This window comes from Bufo gargarizans, chromosome 5, assembly GCF_014858855.1.
Source record: "Bufo gargarizans isolate SCDJY-AF-19 chromosome 5, ASM1485885v1, whole genome shotgun sequence".
Taxonomy (NCBI): Eukaryota; Metazoa; Chordata; class Amphibia; order Anura; family Bufonidae; genus Bufo; species Bufo gargarizans.
The window spans coordinates 172,436,754-172,458,888 of NC_058084.1; the positions used below are offsets into that span (position 1 = coordinate 172,436,754).

At 44.4% G+C, this 22,135-nt stretch overlaps 1 protein-coding gene across 1 annotated transcript in view; it reads left to right on the plus strand.

Moving 5' to 3' along the window:
* The window catches only part of LOC122939367 (collagen alpha-6(VI) chain-like), a 245,052-nt gene that overhangs the window by 157,832 nt on the left and 65,085 nt on the right, over positions 1-22,135 (plus strand). Inside the window, exons 26-30 of the mRNA XM_044295433.1 lie at positions 3,625-3,687; positions 4,734-4,796; positions 15,734-15,796; positions 16,294-16,356; positions 17,527-17,577. Of these exons, the coding sequence (XP_044151368.1) occupies positions 3,625-3,687; positions 4,734-4,796; positions 15,734-15,796; positions 16,294-16,356; positions 17,527-17,577 (303 nt within the window). The remainder of the gene's footprint in view (positions 1-3,624; positions 3,688-4,733; positions 4,797-15,733; positions 15,797-16,293; positions 16,357-17,526; positions 17,578-22,135) is intronic.

The window sequence follows — 22,135 nt, forward strand, 5'->3', positions numbered from 1 at the left end:
GGCTACTACAATTCAGCCTGAAATAGAAATGGTAAATGTTGCATAAAAATGAATATCGTTTGTTTTTGTATGTTCCTGATTTACTAAACAAAATGCTCCAGAATTCAGGTACAAATTGAAAAATGGAGTACCTGACAGCTGTCAAATTTATTTTACAACGATACTGAAAAAAAAAAGGGACAGCGCTTCAAAGGGCAACCTTCTAATGAAACTGAACCCTGGAGAATGGAATTCCTTACACTTCTCCCCCTTACCTGTGCCTGTTCACCTTTAAGTGTTGTGCTCTGGGTTCAACACTTTAGAAGACAAATAGACCCTGATTTATCGCTCCTTCACTCCAGAATTGTGACATCAAAAAGTCGCTTGTGCAAAAAATGTGCTGCTTTTTGCAGTACGGAAGTCTTTTAAAAAAATGTTGCAATCTCACTCCAGTAGTAGGGTGAAATAGGAAAACTGGAGTAGATTTTCTAGACACAGATTTTAGGTTTAAGGATAAGACAATTTTATCAAACAATCTGTGACAAATGTTAACATAAATTGACCCTAAAAAAGGGGGGTATTAGTTACTAGTAATACAAGACTGGCTGCCAACTGGCATTCAATACACTACTTGCCTTTGTCCTTTCTACTAGAGTTGAAATATAACTTTTGTTTGTTTAATTGAAACAAAGATGTCCTCATTTAAAAACTCAGCTATGCACCATTGTTATTATGCCTGAAAAAATTAGGAGAAATCTAAGCATCAATGGGTGTGCACCTCCATGATTGCCTCTTGCTCCTGTTTGCTTATTCCCTATACGTTTGTAATTCACTGATTGGTGTTGTGCTTATCATTGCTAACTAATTAAAATGTATTTACTCAATGCCCCCCAACGTGTTTTGCCAATCACTCTGCCCGTTACGCCTGAGGATGACAGTGATCTGGCAAAACATGTTGGAGGGCATTGAGTAATATTATTTTACTTAAATAACATTACTGTATGAAGCACAACACCAATCAGTGAATTACAAATGATAGGCAACAAGCAAATCCGAGCAAGAGGCAATCATGGAGGGGCACACTCATTGATGCCAAGATCTCTTGTAATATTTCCAGGTATAATAACAATGGTGCATAGCTGGGTTTTTAAACAAACAAAAGTGATATTTTTATTCTAGTAGAAAGGACAAAGACAAGTAGGGTATAGAATACCAATTGTCAGTGTATAGGCTAAATGTGCACCATATATTATTATATGCTGTATATATCTACAACATGTTAAGCTGGCATGACAAAAAATGTTTCTAAGCAAGTTTATCCTATGTGTGTCCTGCTGATAATATATTGGTTGCCATTTCCTATGTAAATTAATCTTATGACATTATTGATAAATATCTCTTATTGCACTATACAGTGCGGTCCATGTCTGTCTGCTAAAGGAATCCCCACCGTTACATTTACAATCACAAAATTTAGCACACAGGTACATCAGGTGTCCGGGAAGGTTTTAGACCGGGTCTCAGCTCCTAGCATGTACCGTTCCTGAGATATTCCTAAAAAAATGCATTAGCCAATAGAAGCCTGGTCACATGACCCTTATCAGCCAATAGAAGCTCACAGGCCCTTAGTCTCCACATACACACAGTTTTGAACCAGGTTTCCATAACAACCAAGCCCTTTTTCTTCACTTCTATAGGTCAGCTTTAAAGGGGCAGGGCGCTGTGCATGACACTGTTAAGGGAGCAGAGTGCTGTAGAGGTCAGAGTTCAGGGGAAGTTAGGATGGCCATTTAGGCCACCCTCAAAAGACAGGCTTAAAACCCCTGCCCCTCTAAGCCACGCCCCGACTCGGTTAGGCCACGCCCCTCCCACTCCGTAGCCGACAAGGGTTCAAAAAATGAAGGTAAAAATCAACGTCTGTCAGCTACAGGGGTGGGAGGGAGGGTGACTTTCTTCCTGCAGCTCCCACTCAGACAGCACAGTGCTGCTGTTTGAGGGTGAGCTGTTCAAAAGGACATCCCTGTGTCAATCCAGGCCTTGCGCCGGACAGAGGACAGGGAGTCTGAAAGCCAGACTGTCCGGCCTAAAACTGGACTTATGGCCACCCTAGGGGCAGGCTGCTGTGGAGGTCACAGTTAAGGGGATGGGGTGTTGTGGAAATTACTGTTAAAGAGGACCTTTCACTACTCTACAAACGAAAAACTAACTATACCTGTGGGCAGAGCGGCGCCCAGGGGTCCCCCTGCACTTACTAGCAAGTCTGGGCGCCTCTCCGTTCGCCCGGTATAGGCTCCGGTGCCTGCGCTCCCTCTGACTGTTTTCTTGTAGGAGGCGTGTCCCTTGCTGCACTGCTGGCCAATCGCAGCGCACAGCTCATAGCCAGGCTATGAGCTGTGCGCTGCGATTGGCCAGCAGTGCAGCAAGGGACACGCCTCCTACAAGAAAACAGTCAGAGGGAGCGCAGGCACCGGAGCCTATACCGGGCGAACGGAGCGGCGCCCAGACTTACTAGTAAGTGCAGGGGGACCCCTGGGCGCCGCTCTGCCCACAGGTATAGTTAGTTTTTCGTTTGTAGAGTAGTGAAAGGTCCTCTTTAAGGAGACGGTGTACTGTGGAGGTCACTAATAAAGGGGCGGCTGCTGTGGAGGTCACTGTTAAGGGGGTAGGATGCTGTGGAGGTCACTGTTAAATGGCCTGGCACTGTGGAGGTCACTGTTAAGAGGGCAGGGAATGGTGGTGGTTACAGTTAAGGGGACGTCCACTATGGAGGTCAGTGTTAAGGGGCCGGGTGCTGTACAGGTCACTGTTAAGGTGGCGGGGTATTGTTGAGGTCACATTTTAAGGGAACGGTGCTCTGTGGAGGTCACTGTTAAGGGGGTGGGATATTGTGGAAATCACTGTTAAATAGACTGGATACTGTGCAGGTCACTAATAAAGGGCAGGCCACTGTGGAGGTCACTTTAAAAGGGGCAAGCGCTGTGGAGGTCACTGTTAAGGGAGGAGGGGACTGTGGAGGCCACTATTAAAGGGGCAGTGAGGTACTGTGAGGTCATTGTTAAGACAGTGGGGTACTGTGAGGTCACTGGTAAGGCAGCAGGGTACAGTGGAGGTCACTGTTAAGGGAGTGGGGTACTGTGGCAGTCACTGTTAAAGGGTCAGTCGCTGTGGAGGTCTCTGTTAAGGGTGCCAGGAATGGTGGCGGTCACAGTTAAGGGGAATATAACCTATGGTCAGTGTCAAGCCAGGGTGCTGTAGGGGTCACTGTTAAGGGGTCAGGCACCTGTGGAGGTCACTGTCAAGGGGGTGGGGTGCTGTGGAACTCACTGTTAAAAGGGAAGGCTGCTATGAAGGTCAAAGATCAGGGGATGGGCTGCTGTGGAGGTCCCATTTTAAGGAGATGGGTCAGTGTTAAGCGATGTGGGGCTGTGGAGGTGTGGAGGTTACTCTAAAGGGGAAAGGGTACTGTAGATGTCACTGTTATAGTGGATACTGTCGATATCTTTTAACGACACACGCAAACATTAAATGAAATAGATGAAATATACCTGTGCGAAGCCGGGTCCTTTAGCTAGTATATATATGCTTATGTTTTAGTCTATTGCTTTGTATATTGTTAATAAGAGGCTTTTTTTTATATACATTTAGGGAGTACAAGGAGCTCCCGGTGAATCAGGGTATCCAGGAGAAGGTGGCATCCAAGGCATACAGGTTATTAATTTATCTGATATTTTGATGAAGACATTTTGAAAGCAATTGTTTTACAGTCTTTTGTAATGGACAATGGATGTGAAGCTACTGTACCAACTGACCTCTTTATCTTTGGGCTAGTCCTGTATGAGGTCCCTCAGGTAATAGAAAATCCCAGAAAGGGGAATCACTTACCATGTTGAGTTGTGCTGGACAGGCACAACTCTGGCAAATTGCATTTTAATGTTAGTAACCCTAGGGGGGATGGCAACAGCTACCTCCTGCAATGGGACTTCCAGAAAGATTCCCCACAGTACGTGGAGGATAGAGATAAAAAAAGAAGATAAAGGAATGCTAAATTTCCACAGTTTATTAGACAGTTAAAACATATAAAATAGTAAAATATGCAAAGAATAGTACCGATCTTCATATATTTATTATATATTTTTTTATATTTAGTGCCCTTTTATCTGCATGTTATCGTTTATCCTTCATGTCTGCATCAGCAGGAAGTGGCAAGGTATAAGCACCAGAATTTAGATTAAAATAAATCCTTTTGAAAAAAAAAAAATGGAAATTTGGACACACACTGATGTATAATTCTGCTGTATAAACACTTAAAGCAGAAAAATACAACAATTTTTGGTGGCGCTATTAGATAGCCACTGGACCTCCACCCAAACTCATGTGATCATTTCAGATTTGCTCAAAATAAAAACTTTTAGGAAAATCGTGCTGAAGCAATTCTCTCATCTCTAGAAATAACAATGTTGTGAACAAAACCTAAAATGTTTTTCATTAATAATAATTTTAGGAAATTAAATTTTTATGTGATATGATATACAGTAGGAAACGGCAGGAAGTTGATGGCATCATGTCTATAGTGACGATATACTTTTTTTTTATGTGGAGGCTGTTTGATTTCCAGTTTTGCAAATAATTTCATTCCATAATATACATTGACTGCTTATTAATCAATATGATTATGTGCATTACATGTGTTACATTATTATAGAGTCTTCATTTTCAAAAGTGTTCTTGGTTGACACTGTGCATGTACATTTTAGGGACCTAAAGGTTTGCCTGGACCACCTGGGACACAAGGTCTGCAAGGACTAACTGGACCTCAGGTTTGTGATAACATATTCTACTTATTTATACCTCTGAGATTGCTAAGTTCAGTTCTATACGTGTCTGCTCCCAATTACTCCATTGTAAAATTCTATTATAATAGTTGTATATCTCTCTTCATGTTTTGTCTCAGTAACTAGTATACCCTTATAGGCCAACATGCCTTACAAAAGACTGGTATTTACTATCTTATATACCATTTAGAAATTCTATATATTTCTTAACTTCATTGATATTTAGATTCTATGATACAATTCGGGTCAAATGTCCTTCTACAATACTCTGTCCATTTGGGTCTTGCCTACTGACAGTGCATTGAGTTTAGGAATTGGGTCTTACCTACTGACTGTGCATTGAGTTTAGGATGGTTGACATCTAAAAATGTTAAACTTTTTGCCCCTCTGCACATAACATCAACTTTCACTAATGGTGCGTAGAGATGACACTTTATATTTTTCCATTACTGAGACTTAAATGGGTAAAGGCATATTTTAAGTGCTACAAGCTTTACTTGCCACCTGTGGGAATTTTGCCATGAACCAAAGAACTGAAATCTGTTACAGAATACAGACTTTTCTTTCTGTATTATAGTATAACTCATCTGCGACTGGCAAAGTGCTGACAGCAGAGAAAAAAATAATTTGGCTGGAAAACTCTTTAGGTACCAGTCTGCTTGTCAACAGCTAAGCATTCAATAAGCCATGCTTGAAATTTTATTCCCATTGCTCTCCCAATTTTTGTGTGTGTAATGTACTGACATTGATCTTGGCAGCTACTGATTCTCCTTACAAAGATTTACCTCATAGTGAGTCACTGTACTTTTATGCAATTTCAGTTAATAGAGAATGGTGTAAATAACAAATTTCTAAATCACTTCATTTAAAAAATATGCCTGCACCTACCTGAAAAAAAGCTGCAAAGTCATTTCCACCTAAGGTTACTTTCACACCTACGGCACTATGATCCAGCCACCTGATCCAGCAGACAATGCCGGGAATTAGACAGATACAAAATGGCAGCATGCAGCGGTTTGTGTTCAGACGATTCTTGGCATTTTTGCTCGACTGGAGCTGAATCTCCACCGGACCCCATTATACTTACCCCAGTGCCTGGGAAATTACAGCAGGCTCTTCTCTGCCAGAACAGCCTGCCAGAATTCACGCCACAGGTTATCAGAGACAGACAAGATCAGTCTCTGGTAACAGAGACTCAGAAGATGGCTAAGAAGAAATAGAGGTGTGTCAGAGCTAGCGGAGATCCTGAGCCTGACAAAGCAAATACCTCTATACTGCTTCTGAACATCACATGAGCCTCCTGTGTGTCTGTAAGTGTGATTTATCCTCCTTATCTGTTTTGTGAGCTCTAGAGCTGAAAAAAACATAGTTGGAAGTAAGGGAAAGGGTGTTACAGAAATACACTGCTGGCAGAAAGTCAGAGCCACTTGCTTCTGAGTGAAATGCATCTAATTGTGCAGAAGCAGCAACAGGGAATAGTATGGCTGAAAAGCAGTAGGGAAGCCCAAACATAACTGTTCCTTCACAGTTATGATTGTACAAAGATGGAAATGTTTTCTTTTTTTTTCTTTTCTTAATCTCAGGTGGGGAAAAAGTAAATAAAATAGCTCTGCTCTAGAAGGAAAGTAGCTACCCTTTAAGTTAATGAAAACCCCTTTATAGTGCCTTAATACATGACTCAAGTTACCAGCCAATACCAGAGACAGCACATACTGTAGTTGTAGCTCAGTACAGAGTAGGGTACTGTTTCAGTTTGTGAGATGCACATTGTAATAAACCGTTTATTATTAGAGATGAGCGAATCGAAGCTGACAAAGTGGAATACGCTTAGAATTTTAGGAAAAATTTGATTCGCAACTAATGCGAATTTCCTCACGCTTCGTGGTAACAAATCACATTTTTACTAAAATGGTGGCTACACGTGTGAGGACTGAAGACATGGGGCAAGGAACTCTGGGAAGGTGGGATCACCCAGATTGACATGCCTGCATGCAGCCAATCAGCAGCCATCCCTGTGATGACAAAGCGCTATAAATACGGTGGCCATGTTACAGTCAGACATTTTCCAGCGTTCAGAGTGCAGGGGCAGACGTGTGAAGGCATTAGGGACAGCAATTAGAAAAATCTGATTATGGGGGGAAAAAAGGCAGAAAAAAACATTTATAAGTACAGGGAAAGGTTAGGGAGGAATCATTTCACAGCATCTTAGTGCAGGGAGAGACGTTAGAAGGCGCTAGGGACATTGATAGGAAAGCGATTTACAAGTGCAGGGAAAGATTTTTTGGGGGTCCAAATAGCCATTAGACAGTTCTGTCATTACAGCTATTTGGGCTGCAAGTGCTATGTTGAAAATCCTTTAGTGGCTTATATCTTTGTATCTTTAGTTTCTTATATCCGTACTACAAGAAAAATATATATGCATTTCACTTCTGCAGTTATTTCTGGTGAAAGCGCATAAGGGTGTATTTCAGTACTACAAGAAAAATATATACAAACTTCACTCTTTACATTTTTTCTGGTCAAAGCATATAGTAGTGGCTTTTTTCAGTCTCACAAGAAAAATATATTCTTAGTTCACTTCTGCAGTTATTTCTGTTGAGAGCGTATAGTGGTGTATTTCAGTAAAAAAGGAAAATATATATGCACTGCACTGTTGCAGTTATTTCTGGTGAAAGCGTACAGGGGCATATTTCAGTACTAAAAGAAAAATATATATGCATTTCACTCTAAGTTTTTCCTGTTCAAAGCATTTAGGGTCGTGTTTCAGTACAACAACAAAAATATATTCTCTCAGTACATTTCTGCAGTTAATTCTGGTGAAAGCGTTTACTGGCCTATTCCAATACAAAAAGAAAAATATATTCTCAGTTCACGTCGGCGGTTATATGTGTTGAAAGCGTACAGCAAGAAAAAAATATACGCACTTCACTGGTGCACTTATTTGTGACAAAAGGGTTTAATGGCCTATTTCAGCACAGAAGGAAAAATATATACGCATGTCACTGGTGCATTTATTTCTGCTGAAAGCGTTTAGTGGCCTATTTCAGTACAAAAAGGAAAAATATATACGCATTTCACTTCTGCAGTTATATGTGGTGAAAGCGTTCAGTGTCCTATTTCAGTACAAAAAGGAAAAAAATAAACGCACTTCACTGGTGCATTTATTTCTGCTAAAAGCGTTTTACTGGCCTTTTTCAGTACAAAAAGAAAAATATATACGCATTTCACTTCTGCAGTTATTATTATTTCAGTACAAAAACACAATATATTCAGCGTTCACTTTTGCAGTTATATGTGGTAAAACCTTTAGTGACGTATTTTGGTTGAAAAACGAAATATATTCAGCGTTCAGAGCTGCAGTAATATTTGTGGTAAAATCTTTATTGACATATTCCGGTGGAAAAACAAATATTATTCAGCGTTCAGCGCTGCGGTTATATGCGGTAAAATCTCCATGTTGTCTCCATGATAAATTTGCAAAGTGGGGGGCCCTGTGTGGCTTCTACACACTTTCAAAATAATACTTCAGCAGGGTGAATAAATGCCAGATGCCCGGGACACTCCATGACCTTTCCAGGAGCTGTTGTTGGGAGCAACAGTTCATTTCTGAGATGTTCATATAGTGCGGGGGGAATACGAAGACCCTCTCCATCTCCGTGCTCCTTTATATTCGGTCAAATCTTTTGTGATGTATTTCGGTGGTAAATCAAATTGTATTCAGTGTTCAGCGCTGTAGTGATATGCGGTAACATCTTTTGCAATGTATTTCGGTGGAAAAACAAATCTTATTCAGCGTTCAGCGCTGTAGTAATATGCAGTAAAATCTTTTGTGATGTATTTCGGTGGTAAAACAAACTATAATCAGCATTCAGCGCTGCAGTTATATGCAGTAAAATCTTTTGCGACTTATTTCAGTGAAAAAACAAATTGTATTCAGCGTTCAGCGCTGCAGTTATATGCGGTAAAATCTTTTGTGACTTATTTTGGTGGAAAAACAAAATTAATTCAGTGGTCAGTGCTGCGGTTATATGTGGTAAAATCTTTAGTGACGTATCTTGATGAACTTTGCGACTCTTCCAGGCTCAAAGCTGTCTTTACGCTTATTGTCTGTAGTTACTAGAGGGCTGTTCATGCGAGGCAGGTTCCTCAAGAAGTATCTTGGTCGATCGACACTCTGTCATTGTGCTATTCTGTGGCTTTCTCATGCTGCTGCCACCTCCACACTCTGTGATTGTGCCATTCTGTGGCTTCCTCATGCTGCTGCCACCTCCAGACTCTGTCATTGTGCCACTCTGTGACCTCCTCCTGATGCTGCTGCTGCTGACACCTCCAGACTCGGTCATTATGCCACTTTGCGGCGTACTCATGCTGCTGCCACCTCCAGACTCTGTCGTTGTGCTATTCTGTGAATTCCACATGCTGCTGCCACCTCCAGACTCGGTCATTGTGCCACTCTGTGGCCTCCTCCTGATGCTGCTGCCTCCAAACTCTGTCATTGTGCCACTCTGTGGCCTTTTCATGCTGCTGCCACCTCCAGACTCTGTCATTGTGCTATTCTGTGTCTTCCACATGCTGCTGCCACCTCCAGACTCTGTCTTTGTGCCACTCTGTGGCCTACTCATGCTGCTGCCACCTCCAGACTCGGTCATTGTGCCATACTAATGGCCTCCTCCTGATGATGCTGCTGCCCCCTCCAGACTCTGTCACTGTGCCACTCTGTGGCCTACTCATGCTGCTTACACCTCCAGACCCTGTCATTGGGCCATTCTGTTGCCTCCTCATGCTGCTTCCACCTCACCACTATGTCATAGGTCCACTCTGTGGACTTCTCATGCTGTTCCCACTCACTAGGGCCAGGTCAGGCCAAGCAGGGAGGTACTAGGGTGAGTCTCTTTCTTGATACCACTCTGATACCGCACCGATTGGATATCCCTGACGCCCTTCTCCGTTTACCTGAATACCGGACGAAGGACCTACCTGCCACAAGCGACCTCCTCCTGCCTTAGCCCACGTATATGTGGACACTAAGCGAGACCCAAAATAAATTGGTAAGAACTTTCCATTTTATTGTGTCTGTTTCTAATTTGGAGGCAGACAATTGGGATTACTCAGTCCCTCCACCACAGGTCTGTGTGACAATCTCTACAGGCTTCTTTGGGAGGGGACGAGACCTATCTAGGTGTGCAGTATCACCTATGTTGCACGATACCGCCATATAAACCCCCTCTATAGGGGTCTTGTCTGTCTTTTTGTTATTTGTGTTTGTAAGGGGTCTCTTACCCCCCAATTGGGGGAATATACCTAGTAAAAGTTAAGTTTTAATATTGTTACTGCTCCCCTTCGTTTTCACTTTCTATTACCTCTCTGAGCAGTACCCAGGAGATCTGCCCCCGCAGCTAAATATCCTGGTAGGACATTCTACTCTTTAATTTTCGCCATAGGGACATGGCGGGTTTCCTTACAGCCGGCCTGGATAGGGAGACCTGGTTAGCTGAGGCCAAGACAATATTCTCTGACCAGTCCTTCACTCAGAAGAAGTACACCCCCACACTCAACGGGGCTTTCTCAGAGCTTACCCGCGTTTATAAGGAGCATATTAGTTCTTGGTGGGAGCTGCAGGGGCTCGAACAATATATTAAACAGGGGATAGTGCCCCGTGGCCTCCGTATCTCCCTCGCACCATCAAACCGAGTTAGAAATCCCACACTCCTGGCTAAATGGGAAAAGGAGGCAACTAGCAGTTCCCTTAAGTTCATGCAACTTCTTGTAGAAGAGGAAAGGGGCATACTTGCACGGCTGGACAAAACTCTAGCTGAACAAATCGAAATAGTCAAGAAATTTCATTCAGATACAGATTTCAGCATTAAGGAGAACCAATTGCAAAACACTATTGAGCGCTACCAGTACCACTTAAAGGAGAGAAAACATAAGCAGTTCACTAGGGACCTCCAGGACTTTAGGGACAATAAGGTCTACTTGTTTCTCACAAACCCTGACACATCCCGAAAAACCGATCTATCTTCTACGGACACAGAGGTTTCGGATTCAGACAGGGAGAGGTACCCTAGAAACAGAGGCCGTGGCAGAGGGGGTTATAGAGGTAGGAAACGGGGAGGTGGTAGATACAACACGGGACAATTCGCCAATCAGCCACAATGTCCCCCCCCCACTCAACCACCCTCCTCTACACAGCCCTGTTCCTCTTCTTCTTCTTCCTCTTTTTTAGAGCAAGGCACTCGCTACCCGTTGCGCAATCAGAACCCAACACTACAATACTCATAGAACCAGTGGATGACAAATTGGTTATCAACCTGTCCTCCCGCCCATTGACTAGTAGAGAGATTAACCTTTTGAGGAAGGGGCTCTCCTTTGTTCCCACACATAGGTATGACGTCTTCCGGTGGGTCAAGGATCTCCACCTGTTTGCCCGGAAACTCAAGTGGCATAAGCACTTTAGACTCAAGGACCACAAAGAGAGTCGAGATCTGGGCATCCCGGTGGAGATCCTTGAAGATGTCCATTTGCTATACAGTTTGGACGCCATACCCGCCAATGTGGAGGGGAGAGGACCCTTCACTAACCTCAAAAGGAAGAGCACCAGGATGCCCCCGTTAGGCGAAGTCTCCTGCATTGATGTTTTTATTAAGCAAACCGTAGCCGAACTCCGCTCCTTGGAGTCAACTGTCACTCGCCTTAACTGTAGCAAGAAAGATATTGACATCATCAAGTCACTTGAGGGGGACAAGAACATAGTTATAAAGCCATCTGATAAGGGAGGCAATATTGTTCTCATGGACACCACAATATATAAATCTATGTGTCTTGCCATTTTGAGTGACATAGAGGGCTACGAGACCTTGCAGAACAATCCCACATTGAACTATCAGGGAGAACTATGCACAATACTCGCCAGCGCGAAAAGCACTGGACTTATCAATGGGGATGAATTTGAGTTCTTGTACCCCCCTCATCCTGTGACAGCTACATTCTACTGCCTCCCAAAAGTCCATAAGGACACAATACCCATGAGGGGACGCCCCATTGTGTCAGGGGTGGGCAGCCTGTCACAGAATGCGGGCATTTACATCGACCGTCTCCTTAGCCCATTTGTGCAAGCACTGCCCTCTTATATAAGAGACACTGGGGACTTACTAACTAAACTCGAACACATCTGCATCGAACCGGAGTGGTTCCTGGCGTCAATTGACGTGGAGGCACTGTATTCCTCAATCCCCCATGATAAGGGATTGGGGGCAGTCGCTCATTTTTTAAGAGCAAGAGGTTGCCAATATATGGCACACAGTGACTTTGTCCTGGTACTCCTGCAATTCATCCTCACTAGGAACTTCTTTTTGTTTGATGGCCGGATGTACCACCAGCTCAGGGGCACAGCGATGGGCAGTTCCTGTGCGCCATCGTACGCTAATTTGCTCCTGGGCTGGTGGGAGGAGACTTTGGTCTTTGGGGACACACCGAGTGAATTCACGGAACATGTTGCCCTTTGGTCCCGCTACATAGATGACATATTCATCTTGTGGAGTGGGACCAAGGGGCAGTTCAGTGAGTTTGTCCAGGAGCTCAACACCAACCCTATCGGGCTCAAATTCACTTCATCCATCACGAGGGATGATCTCCCCTTCCTAGATATAACCATCTCAAGGAACGATGTGGGCGGGTTGAGGACTACCATTTACCGTAAACCCACAGCCACCAACTCACTCTTGAGATGGGATAGCTGTCACCCTGTCCCACTCAAACGGGGAATTCCCTTCGGACAATATATTCGCCTCAGACGCAATTGTTCTGAACTAAGCGAGTTCAAACAACAGGCATCCATCATGAGAACCAGGTTCCGTGAACGTGGCTACCCAGATAGGATTCTGAGACAGGCATATCAGAAGGCACTGGGACACAATAGGACCACCCTGTTATGTCCCACCAAACAGTCTAACTGTGACAATAAGAAAACCATTAGGATAATAGGTACTTTCGACTCTGCCGCAACCCAAGTAAAAAGGATTCTTGGCCGCAACTGGGAGACCCTTTTGATGGATCCCGACCTAGCTGAAGTCCTGAGCCCTGATCCCTCGGTTACCTTCAGAAGAGGCACCAACTTGAGGGACAGATTAGTACACAGCCATTTTAGTCCCACGGTTAACCAAAGGACGTGGCTGGACAGTGATACTGTAGGTTGCTACAAGTGTGGCCATTGTAGCTTTTGCAACTGGTTGATTAAAGGCAAGTCCTTCACGGGGTACCCACCGGACATAACCCACATGATTAAACAATTCATCAACTGCCGCAGCGTAGGGGTGGTATACCTTCTTAGCTGCGAATGCGGTTTACGCTATGTGGGCAAAACCCGGAGGGAACTCCGTAAACGGATGAGCGAACATCTTGGGGACATCCGCAATGGAAGGGAAACACCGATAGCCAGACATGTACTCTCGTCGCATGGCGGCCGTACATCAGCTATTAAATTCATGGGAATTGAAAAAATCAATAAACCTGTTAGAGGAGGCGATTGGGATAGGCGGATCCTCCAGCGAGAATGCTGGTGGATTTTTAAATTGAATACGCCCCACCCTCACGGCCTAAATGAACAACTACAGTTTGGCTGCTATATCTGAATTTTCTCCCCCCCATCGGTAGCATTGCCTGTGCAGCTTATTTAACTACTGGCACAACTTCCTCCCCGTGACCTATTAATTTCTCCCCCAATCATATTTGCCTTACCCTATTCTCTATATTATCCTATTTACAGTAAGTTTGCCTCTCCCTGTCTCCCCCTTCTGGGTTGGTTAGTTCCTTAACCCGCCAAAATGTCCCATTTAGTCCATACAATAAGGGGTTAATCGTTCCCTACCTTAGGGACATAAGTGTTGTAGCTACGAGGGCTGGGACATATACTCCCCTAATGCAGCTCCACCCCCCTTTCATCGGCAGTTCACACTGCTGGAATACAAGTGTTGTAGCTACTAGGGCTGGCACAGATACTCCCCCATGTAGCTCCACCCCCCCCCCTTTCATCGGCAGTCCACACTGCAGGGACGCATCTCATGGGGGCGGTCTGGTAACTCAGCCTCCCTCCACTGAGTGACGCCCATCGGACGGACCGGCAGGCACCAACAGTAAAGCCTCCTCCCCTGCACCGAGTCCTCTCCGGCAGCGCGCGGTCCGACGGCGCATGCGCCGTGTAGTGACACCACATACCCCCGTTTGACCCCGTCACATGATCGGGCTGGGTCACGAGGATGTGACGTCATGCGGCGCATGCGCACGGACCAGCGCCCTCCCCCCTTCCGCTCTCAAATACAGCGCGCCAAGGCGCACCAGCCAGGCATACACCTCACATGATGGCACACTGAACCTGTGGGCCACTTACCCTGGAGACTTGTGAGACCGCTCCAGCAGTAATGTAAGTACATGCGATATACTGACAAGAGGTGGGCAGCAGGGACACTTGGATGGGGGTCTGTATTTACTCTACCTCTCTCTATGTGTCCCTATAGGTTTTTCATATGCCTCACTTGGTCCTCAGTCTCTACCTTGGAGGGTATCGTTTAACCCATTACCCCCCACATTGTTGATACACTGGGATATCTATTACAGTGGCAACTATTTGACTGACAGGAGCCACATTACTAAGCCCCGTGTCCCCTGATGATTTTGGGGTCTTAGCTCATTATAATAGTGGATACATTCAGATATGTTATATTAAGGAAACGCGTCGGGACACGTATACATATCCTTGGATACGTGCAGTTATATGTGCGTCCCAGTCCTCAGTATCCTTACATTTGACAATTATTACTTATGTTCACCTGCCTTTAAGTTAAACAACCTTTCCCTAGTCACCCTTCGTTAGGGTCATCTAGGGTTTGTTTACTAGGGTAAGGTTCCGGACGGGGCCACCCCTTGCGGGGCACGGACCCCGTGTTAGGTCACTAGGGCCAGGTCAGGCCAAGCAGGGAGGTACTAGGGTGAGTCTCTTTCTTGATACCACTCTGATACCGCACCGATTGGATATCCCTGACGCCCTTCTCCGTTTACCTGAATACCGGACGAAGGACCTACCTGCCACAAGCGACCTCCTCCTGCCTTAGCCCACGTATATGTGGACACTAAGCGAGACCCAAAATAAATTGGTAAGAACTTTCCATTTTATTGTGTCTGTTTCTAATTTGGAGGCAGACAATTGGGATTACTCAGTCCCTCCACCACAGGTCTGTGTGACAATCTCTACAGGCTTCTTTGGGAGGGGACGAGACCTATCTAGGTGTGCAGTATCACCTATGTTGCACGATACCGCCATATAAACCCCCTCTATAGGGGTCTTGTCTGTCTTTTTGTTATTTGTGTTTGTAAGGGGTCTCTTACCCCCCAATTGGGGGAATATACCTAGTAAAAGTTAAGTTTTAATATTGTTACTGCTCCCCTTCGTTTTCACTTTCTATTACCTCTCTGAGCAGTACCCAGGAGATCTGCCCCCGCAGCTAAATATCCTGGTAGGACATCCTACTCATGCTGCTTACACCTCCAGACCCTGTCATTGGGCCATTCTGTTGCCTCCTCATGCTGCTTCCACCTCACCACTATGTCATAGGTCCACTCTGTGGACTTCTCATGCTGTTCCCACCCACTACCCAGACTCTCTATGTGTGTTACTGCAAGGCACAGTGTTCTACAACCCTATAAATGCTCTCTGAAGCCCAGAAATAGCCATTTTTAAATGCGATTCGCCGCAAATAGATTCAGATAGAAGGACATTTTTCTGAAAAATTTGGCTAACCGGCCAAATCAAATTTTTCTAAAATTTGCTCATCTCTATTTATTATGACTAATTAGAGTTTTTTTTTGTGCTCATTAATTTAGATATAGGGAAATTTTATATCTACTTTATTTCTTAATTTGTGTTGCAGGGAACAACTGGTGCTATTGGTGCTCCTGGTGGTCCTGGCAGTGTTGGACCCAAAGGTCAAAAGGTAGGGTTGTTCTGAAAATAAACACATAGAAGGATCTCAAGATACATCCAACTTTATTGGTACTTCGAGAGCCTGCTATGTGCTTTTTGGTGTTTTTTTTTTTTGGGGGGGGGGGGTTTAACTAAAGCAGTCCACTCAGTTTCCCTCAATATGTTAACACTTCGGTGAGCCCAAAAATTCCATAATCGGGAAGATTTACTAATCAAAATGAGGTAGAATTATGGTGCACTTTGCAGCAAAAAAAAAATGGCTCGCATGATTGCCTGATATTTATTGGCCACATTTTTTTATGCATCCAATAATGGGGTCATTGCAAAATTTTGGCTCTAAATTCTGCCGTAAAATAATGATTTCTCTAGTAGGTGGTATGAACTTAGACCAGACAGTGTAAAGATGTGCTAGATGTATCATCCAGCATCAGCCACTCAGATTAATCTGCATTTTTAGACTGTCTCATCTAAGTTTAAAGGTATTTCCTCTTTCCTTTCTATTTTTAGGGAGAGCCTGGAGACTCGGGAGAGAAAGGTGACACTGGAATTCAAGGACGTAGAGGTTTTCCAGTATGTGCATTCAGTTTAATACTTAATTTCTTATATTCTATGTGTAAATCCTTTTGTGTTTAATTTAATCAATATCAATTATTTTTCAATTTTTTACACTATTTGAATTAATTTAATTATAGTTAGCCTAAAATGAATTCACAATTAATTTTATACACATTTCAGTTGCCATTATGAAAGAAAAAGTTTGACAAAATAATCAATATAATAACAGTATAAAGAATTTAGACAAAAATCACATTTCAGAGCTTAACCAGAAATAAGCTCAGCCCCAAATGTTAGATAGGAACTGGACTGTGTAAAAAATTTAAATAATGTGTCGGGGGGGGGGGGGGGGCACTCAGTTATCAGGGCCACATGGACCATCAATTATCATAAGTTGATAAAAATTGCTTTAAAAAAATTCTAAATTTAATATGATATAAACGTAAATACTAAAAAGCGCCTACGGCGCCGCCCCCTTCCCACTACGTCATTTAATTTATTCACTGCATGCACCGGCCCTTGCTTCCTCTTCTAGAATCTCTCAGAGGCAACAGCGCTCTTATTACATCACTGGGCTCGGCGCATGCCCAGTGACACTAGTGAGGCTGTTGCCCTCTGGAGCAGGAGTATCGTGCAGGCGCAGGCACTCAGCGATACTGCGCCTGTGCGGGATTTCGGAGGACAAGAGAGGAGGAAGCAAGGGCCGGTGCGTGCAGTGAATAAATTAAATGACGTAGTGGGGAGGGGGCGGCGCCTTAGGCAAAGAGAGGAGGGAGCACAGACGATGCAGTGAATAAATTAAATGACGTAGTGGGGAGGGGGCGACGCCGTTCGGCAAGTATGTGGGAGGACATTTATTTCTTAGGAGGCGTGCTGTGCTTGGAAGAAAGGCTGGCTGGGCACTGCAGGGGGGCGTTACTGGGCACTAGAGCAGAGTAACAACGCCCCTCTGGGCACCTTGAGACTTCATTTGTATATCAGAGAAATTGCTTTTTAATAAGAATAAAAAGTTGAATAAAAGAAAGAAGACACATGTAGGTACTTTATTGCACATTGCTATGTTAACGGTTTTATATGGTCAAAATAGGTAACATATTCCCTTTAATATTAACTGAGTGGCTTGTCAAAACTGGTACTGTTTATTTTATGGTGTTCAATAATTATTTATTTGCTTGTGCTTGCCAGGGCAGAGATGGTGATGATGGATATGGTCCACTAGGTGTAAAGGGAGAAAAGGTAAGTTGCTCCATATTTCAAGCCAGTTGTTATGTCACAACTCTTCTACACCACATTCTTTGGGACCATTAAAAACGGTCTACCAAATAGATAGCCTAAACATATGCAACCAAACCGAACCGAACTCGGACTTCTTCACTGAAGTTTGGGTTTGGGTTAGGTGTTCAGTAAAAGGACACCTAACTCAACTCATCCTGTTTGCGCAGCCGGCATCTACTTCTTTCTTCTTATTTCAGGAACTGCCAAAGGACCTTTGACGATTTCTATCTTCATTCAGCAGGACCTGCTCTGACATAACCGCGCTCACCACGTGGTGAGCGCGGTGATGTCAGCGCAGGTCCTGCTGAATGAAGATAGAAATCGTCATCAAAAGTCCTTTTGCAGGTCCTGAAAGAAGGAGAAAAAAGATTATGCCGGCTGCGCAAACAACAGGATGAGGTGAGTAATTTTATTTTTATTTTTTTAATCCCTAAAACCACATTTTAGCAAGCATTCTGTATTAAGAATGCTATTATTTTCCCTTATAACAGAAAATAATACAGTAAATTTACTTTTATCAATTTACTTACATCATCTTCTAGCAACCATGCATGAAAATTGCACCGCATCTGAACTTGCTTGCGGATGCTTGCGATTTTCACGCAGACCCATTCATTTCTATGGAGCCTGCGTTGCGTTAAAAATGCAGAATATAGAACATGCTGCGATTTTCACGAAACGCACAAGTGATTCGTGAAAATCACTGCTCATCTGAACAGCCCTATTAAAGTGAATGGGTCCGGATTCAGTGCGGGTGCACCCGCACGGAATTCTCGCCCGTGTGAAAGGGACCTTAATCTGTCCCAATCCTCTTGATCCCAGCACTACTGACCCACCTCTCGCCCTCCTCCTTTTCTTTCAGTAGATACGTAGGAATCTTCTTCAATTGAATGGTGCCCGGGCAATAGAAAATCCTAGCTTGCTACAATAGTGTACTGTATTAGTTTGTCTGCCCATGTACTAACTTATGTCCATTTACTAGACTTTGATCTTTTGTTGACTGACCTGACCTGTAAATGACCTTCATATTGACCCTTCACTGCCTATGTGTCACGGACGGTGTACAGGAAACAAGACAAAGCAACATGCATATATGACTCACTGGATCCAAAGCTAAGGAACCAAAAGGGAGACCCCTGCACAAGACCTAGCACTTTCCCTGGCTGCTCAGCCTATGCAAAGATCCCAAAGGTGGATGGTTGCATATCCACGTACCTCGACTATATAACCCCTGAACACCCTACAATAGTGAGGGGACACGACCACCGGCTCCCTACACCAGACATGGAGGGAGTCAGGGTCACCTGGGATCCAGCAAACAGAAAATAACAGATAAATGTACAGCACTTAACTTTGTAGCAGACTGGGAAACAGGATCAGCATGCACACACACTCCAGGAAGAAGTATAAGCCGCCCAGTAATGCATCATGGGGAGGAATTTAAAGAGAAGCAATCAGTCCAACTACATGACAGCTGAGAGAGGCTAACGAGATGAGGAACTGAACAGTACAGCAAATAAAACTCAAGGAGGAGGTTCTGAAAGGCTTCTGTCAGAGCTTCTCAGCTGTCTGGTTGTGACAGTACCCCTCCCTCTACGAGTGGACTCCGGACACTCAGAGCCCACCTTCTCAGGATGGGACCTATGGAAAGCCCTGATGAGACGAGAAGCCTTAATGTCCGTCACTGGGACCCACATCCTCTCCTCAGGACCATAACCCTCCCAATGAACAAGGTACTGAAGAGAACCGCGGACAAGACGAGAATCCACAATCCTAGAGACCTGAAATTCAAGATTCCCATCAACCATAATCGGAGGAGGAGGCAAAGGCGAGGGTACAATGGGTTGAACATAGGTTTCAATAAGGACTTATGAAAAACATTATGGATCTTCCAAGTCTGAGGAAGATCAAGACGGTAGGCAACTGGATTGATGACAGACAGGATTTTGTAAGGCCCAATAAACCTAGGACCCAACTTCCAGGAGGGAACCTTCAATTTGATATTCTTGGTAGACAACCACACCAGATCACCAACATTCAGGTCCGGACCAAGCACACGTCTCTTATCTGCCACACGCTTATATCTCTCACTCATGCTCTTTAGATTATCCTGAATCTTTTGCCAAATAGATGACAAAGACGAGGAGAATCTGTCCTCATCAGGTAAACCAGAAGACCCCTCTAGCGAGAAAGTCCCAAACTGCGGATGAAACCCATATGCACCAAAAAATGGAAAAATGATGACTTAATAGAGGACTCCTGATGACGGTTATTTAAAGCAAACTCAGCAAGGGACAAAAAAGAACACCAATCCTCTTGATTCTCCGCCACAAAACAGCGCAGATATGTCTCCAGATTCTGATTGACGCGCTCTGTCTGGCCATTCGACTGCGGGTGGAAAGCAGAAGAGAATGACAACCGAACCCCCAAGCGAGAACATAAAGCCTTCCAGAATCTGGAAACAAACTGCGTGCCCCTATCAGAGACTATGTCTGAAGGAATACCGTGCAATTTGACAATGTGATCAATAAATGCCTGCGCCAGTGTCTTAGCATTGGGCAAACCAGGAAAAGGGATGAAATGCACCATTTTGCTAAAACGGTCCACCAGCACCAGAATCACAGTCTTCCCCGAGGAACGAGGCAGGTCCGTTATGAAGTCCATGGACAGATGTGTCCAAGGACGGGAAGGAATGGGTAAGGGAAGGAGAGGACCTGATGGCGGTGAATAAGGGACTTTGGCACGAGCGCAAGTCTCTCAGGCTGCCACAAAACCCTCAACCGACTTACGAAGCGCAGGCCACCAGAATCTCCGAGCGATGAGATCCAGTGTGGCTCTTGCCCCCGGGTGCCCAGCAAGGACCGTATCGTGGTGTTCCTTAAAAATCTTGTGTCTTAAAGCGAGAGTCACAAACAACCTCCCAGGAGGACAAAGATCAGGAGCCTCTGACTGGGCTGCCTGCACCTCTGCCTCCAATTCAGAAAAAAGAGAAGAGACCACCACACCTTCAGCCAAAATGGGACCCGGGTCTTCAAAATTCCCGCCTCCCGGAAAACAACGTGACAGGGCATCTGCCTTCACATTCTTAACTCCAGGGCGGAACGTGACAACAAAATTAAACCTAGAAAAGAACAAAGACCATCTGGCCTGTCTCGGGTTCAGACGCTTGGCTGACTCCAAGAAGGCCAGATTTTTATGGTCAGTAAATACGGTAATAGGGTGTCTGGCTCCCTCTAGCCAATGGCGCCATTCCTCAAAAGCCAACTTGATGGCCAACAATTCCCTATCTCCCACATCATAATTTCTCTCTGCGGAGGAGAGTTTTTTCGAAAAAAAGGCACACGGTCGCCATTTGGCAGGAGAGGAACCCTGAGACAAGACCGCCCCCACACCCACCTCAGAAGCATTAACCTCAACTGAAGGGTAAAGAAATATCAGGTTGCACCAAGATGGGAGCAGAAGCAAAACTCTCCTTGATATTAGAAAAAGACTTACGCGCCTCTACTGACCAAGAAGAAAAATCTACCCCCTTTCTGGTCATATCAGTGAGTGGTTTAACAATAGAGGAATAATACAAAATAAACTTCCTGTAATAATTGGCAAAGCCCAAAAAATGCATCAGCGCCTTCTGATTCTCAGGAAGCTCCCACTCAGGCACAGCGCGGACCTTCTCGGGGTCCATGCGAAAACCAGAAGCGGAGAGAAGAAACCCCAGAAATTGAATTTCTGGATCCACAAACACACATTTTTCCAGTTTCGCATTTAATTTATTCTCCCGCAGGATGAGCAAGACCTGACGTAAATGTTCCTTATGAGTTTTGAAATCAGGAGAAAAAATCAAAATGTCATCCAAATACACTAATACAAATTTTCCCATCAAATAATAAAAAATGCTGTTCACGAAATGCTGAAAAACGGCTGGGGCATTCATCAAACCAAAAGGCATAACCAAATTCTCAAAATGGCCCTCAGGGGTATTGAAGGCTGTCTTCCATTCGTCTCCTTCTCTGACCCTGACCAGGTTGTATGCCCCTCTTAGATCTAATTTGGAAAAGACTTTAGCCCCAACAACCTGGTTAAACAGGTCCGGGATCAGAGGAAGCGGATAAGGGTCATGAATAGTGATACTGTTCATCTCCCTGAAATCCAGACAAGGTCTTAAAGAACCATCTTTTTTCTTAACAAAGAAAAAACCAGCGGCAACAGGTGACTTCGAGGGTCGTATGTGTCCTTTTCTCAGACTCTCAGAGATATAAGCACGCATAGCAATCCTCTCAGGTTGGGAAAGATTGTATAAACGAGATTTAGGCAGCTTGGTGCCTGGGATGAGATTAATAGGGCAATCGTACTCCCTGTGCGGGGGAAAATCCTGAACTCCACTCTCAGAGAAGACATCCGAAAATTCAGAGAAAAAAGATGGTACAGTCTTAGTAGCTACCTCAGAAACAGATGTCGTGAGGCAATTCTCTCTGCAAAAGTCACTCCAACCATTTATTTGCCTCGCTTGCCAATCAATGGT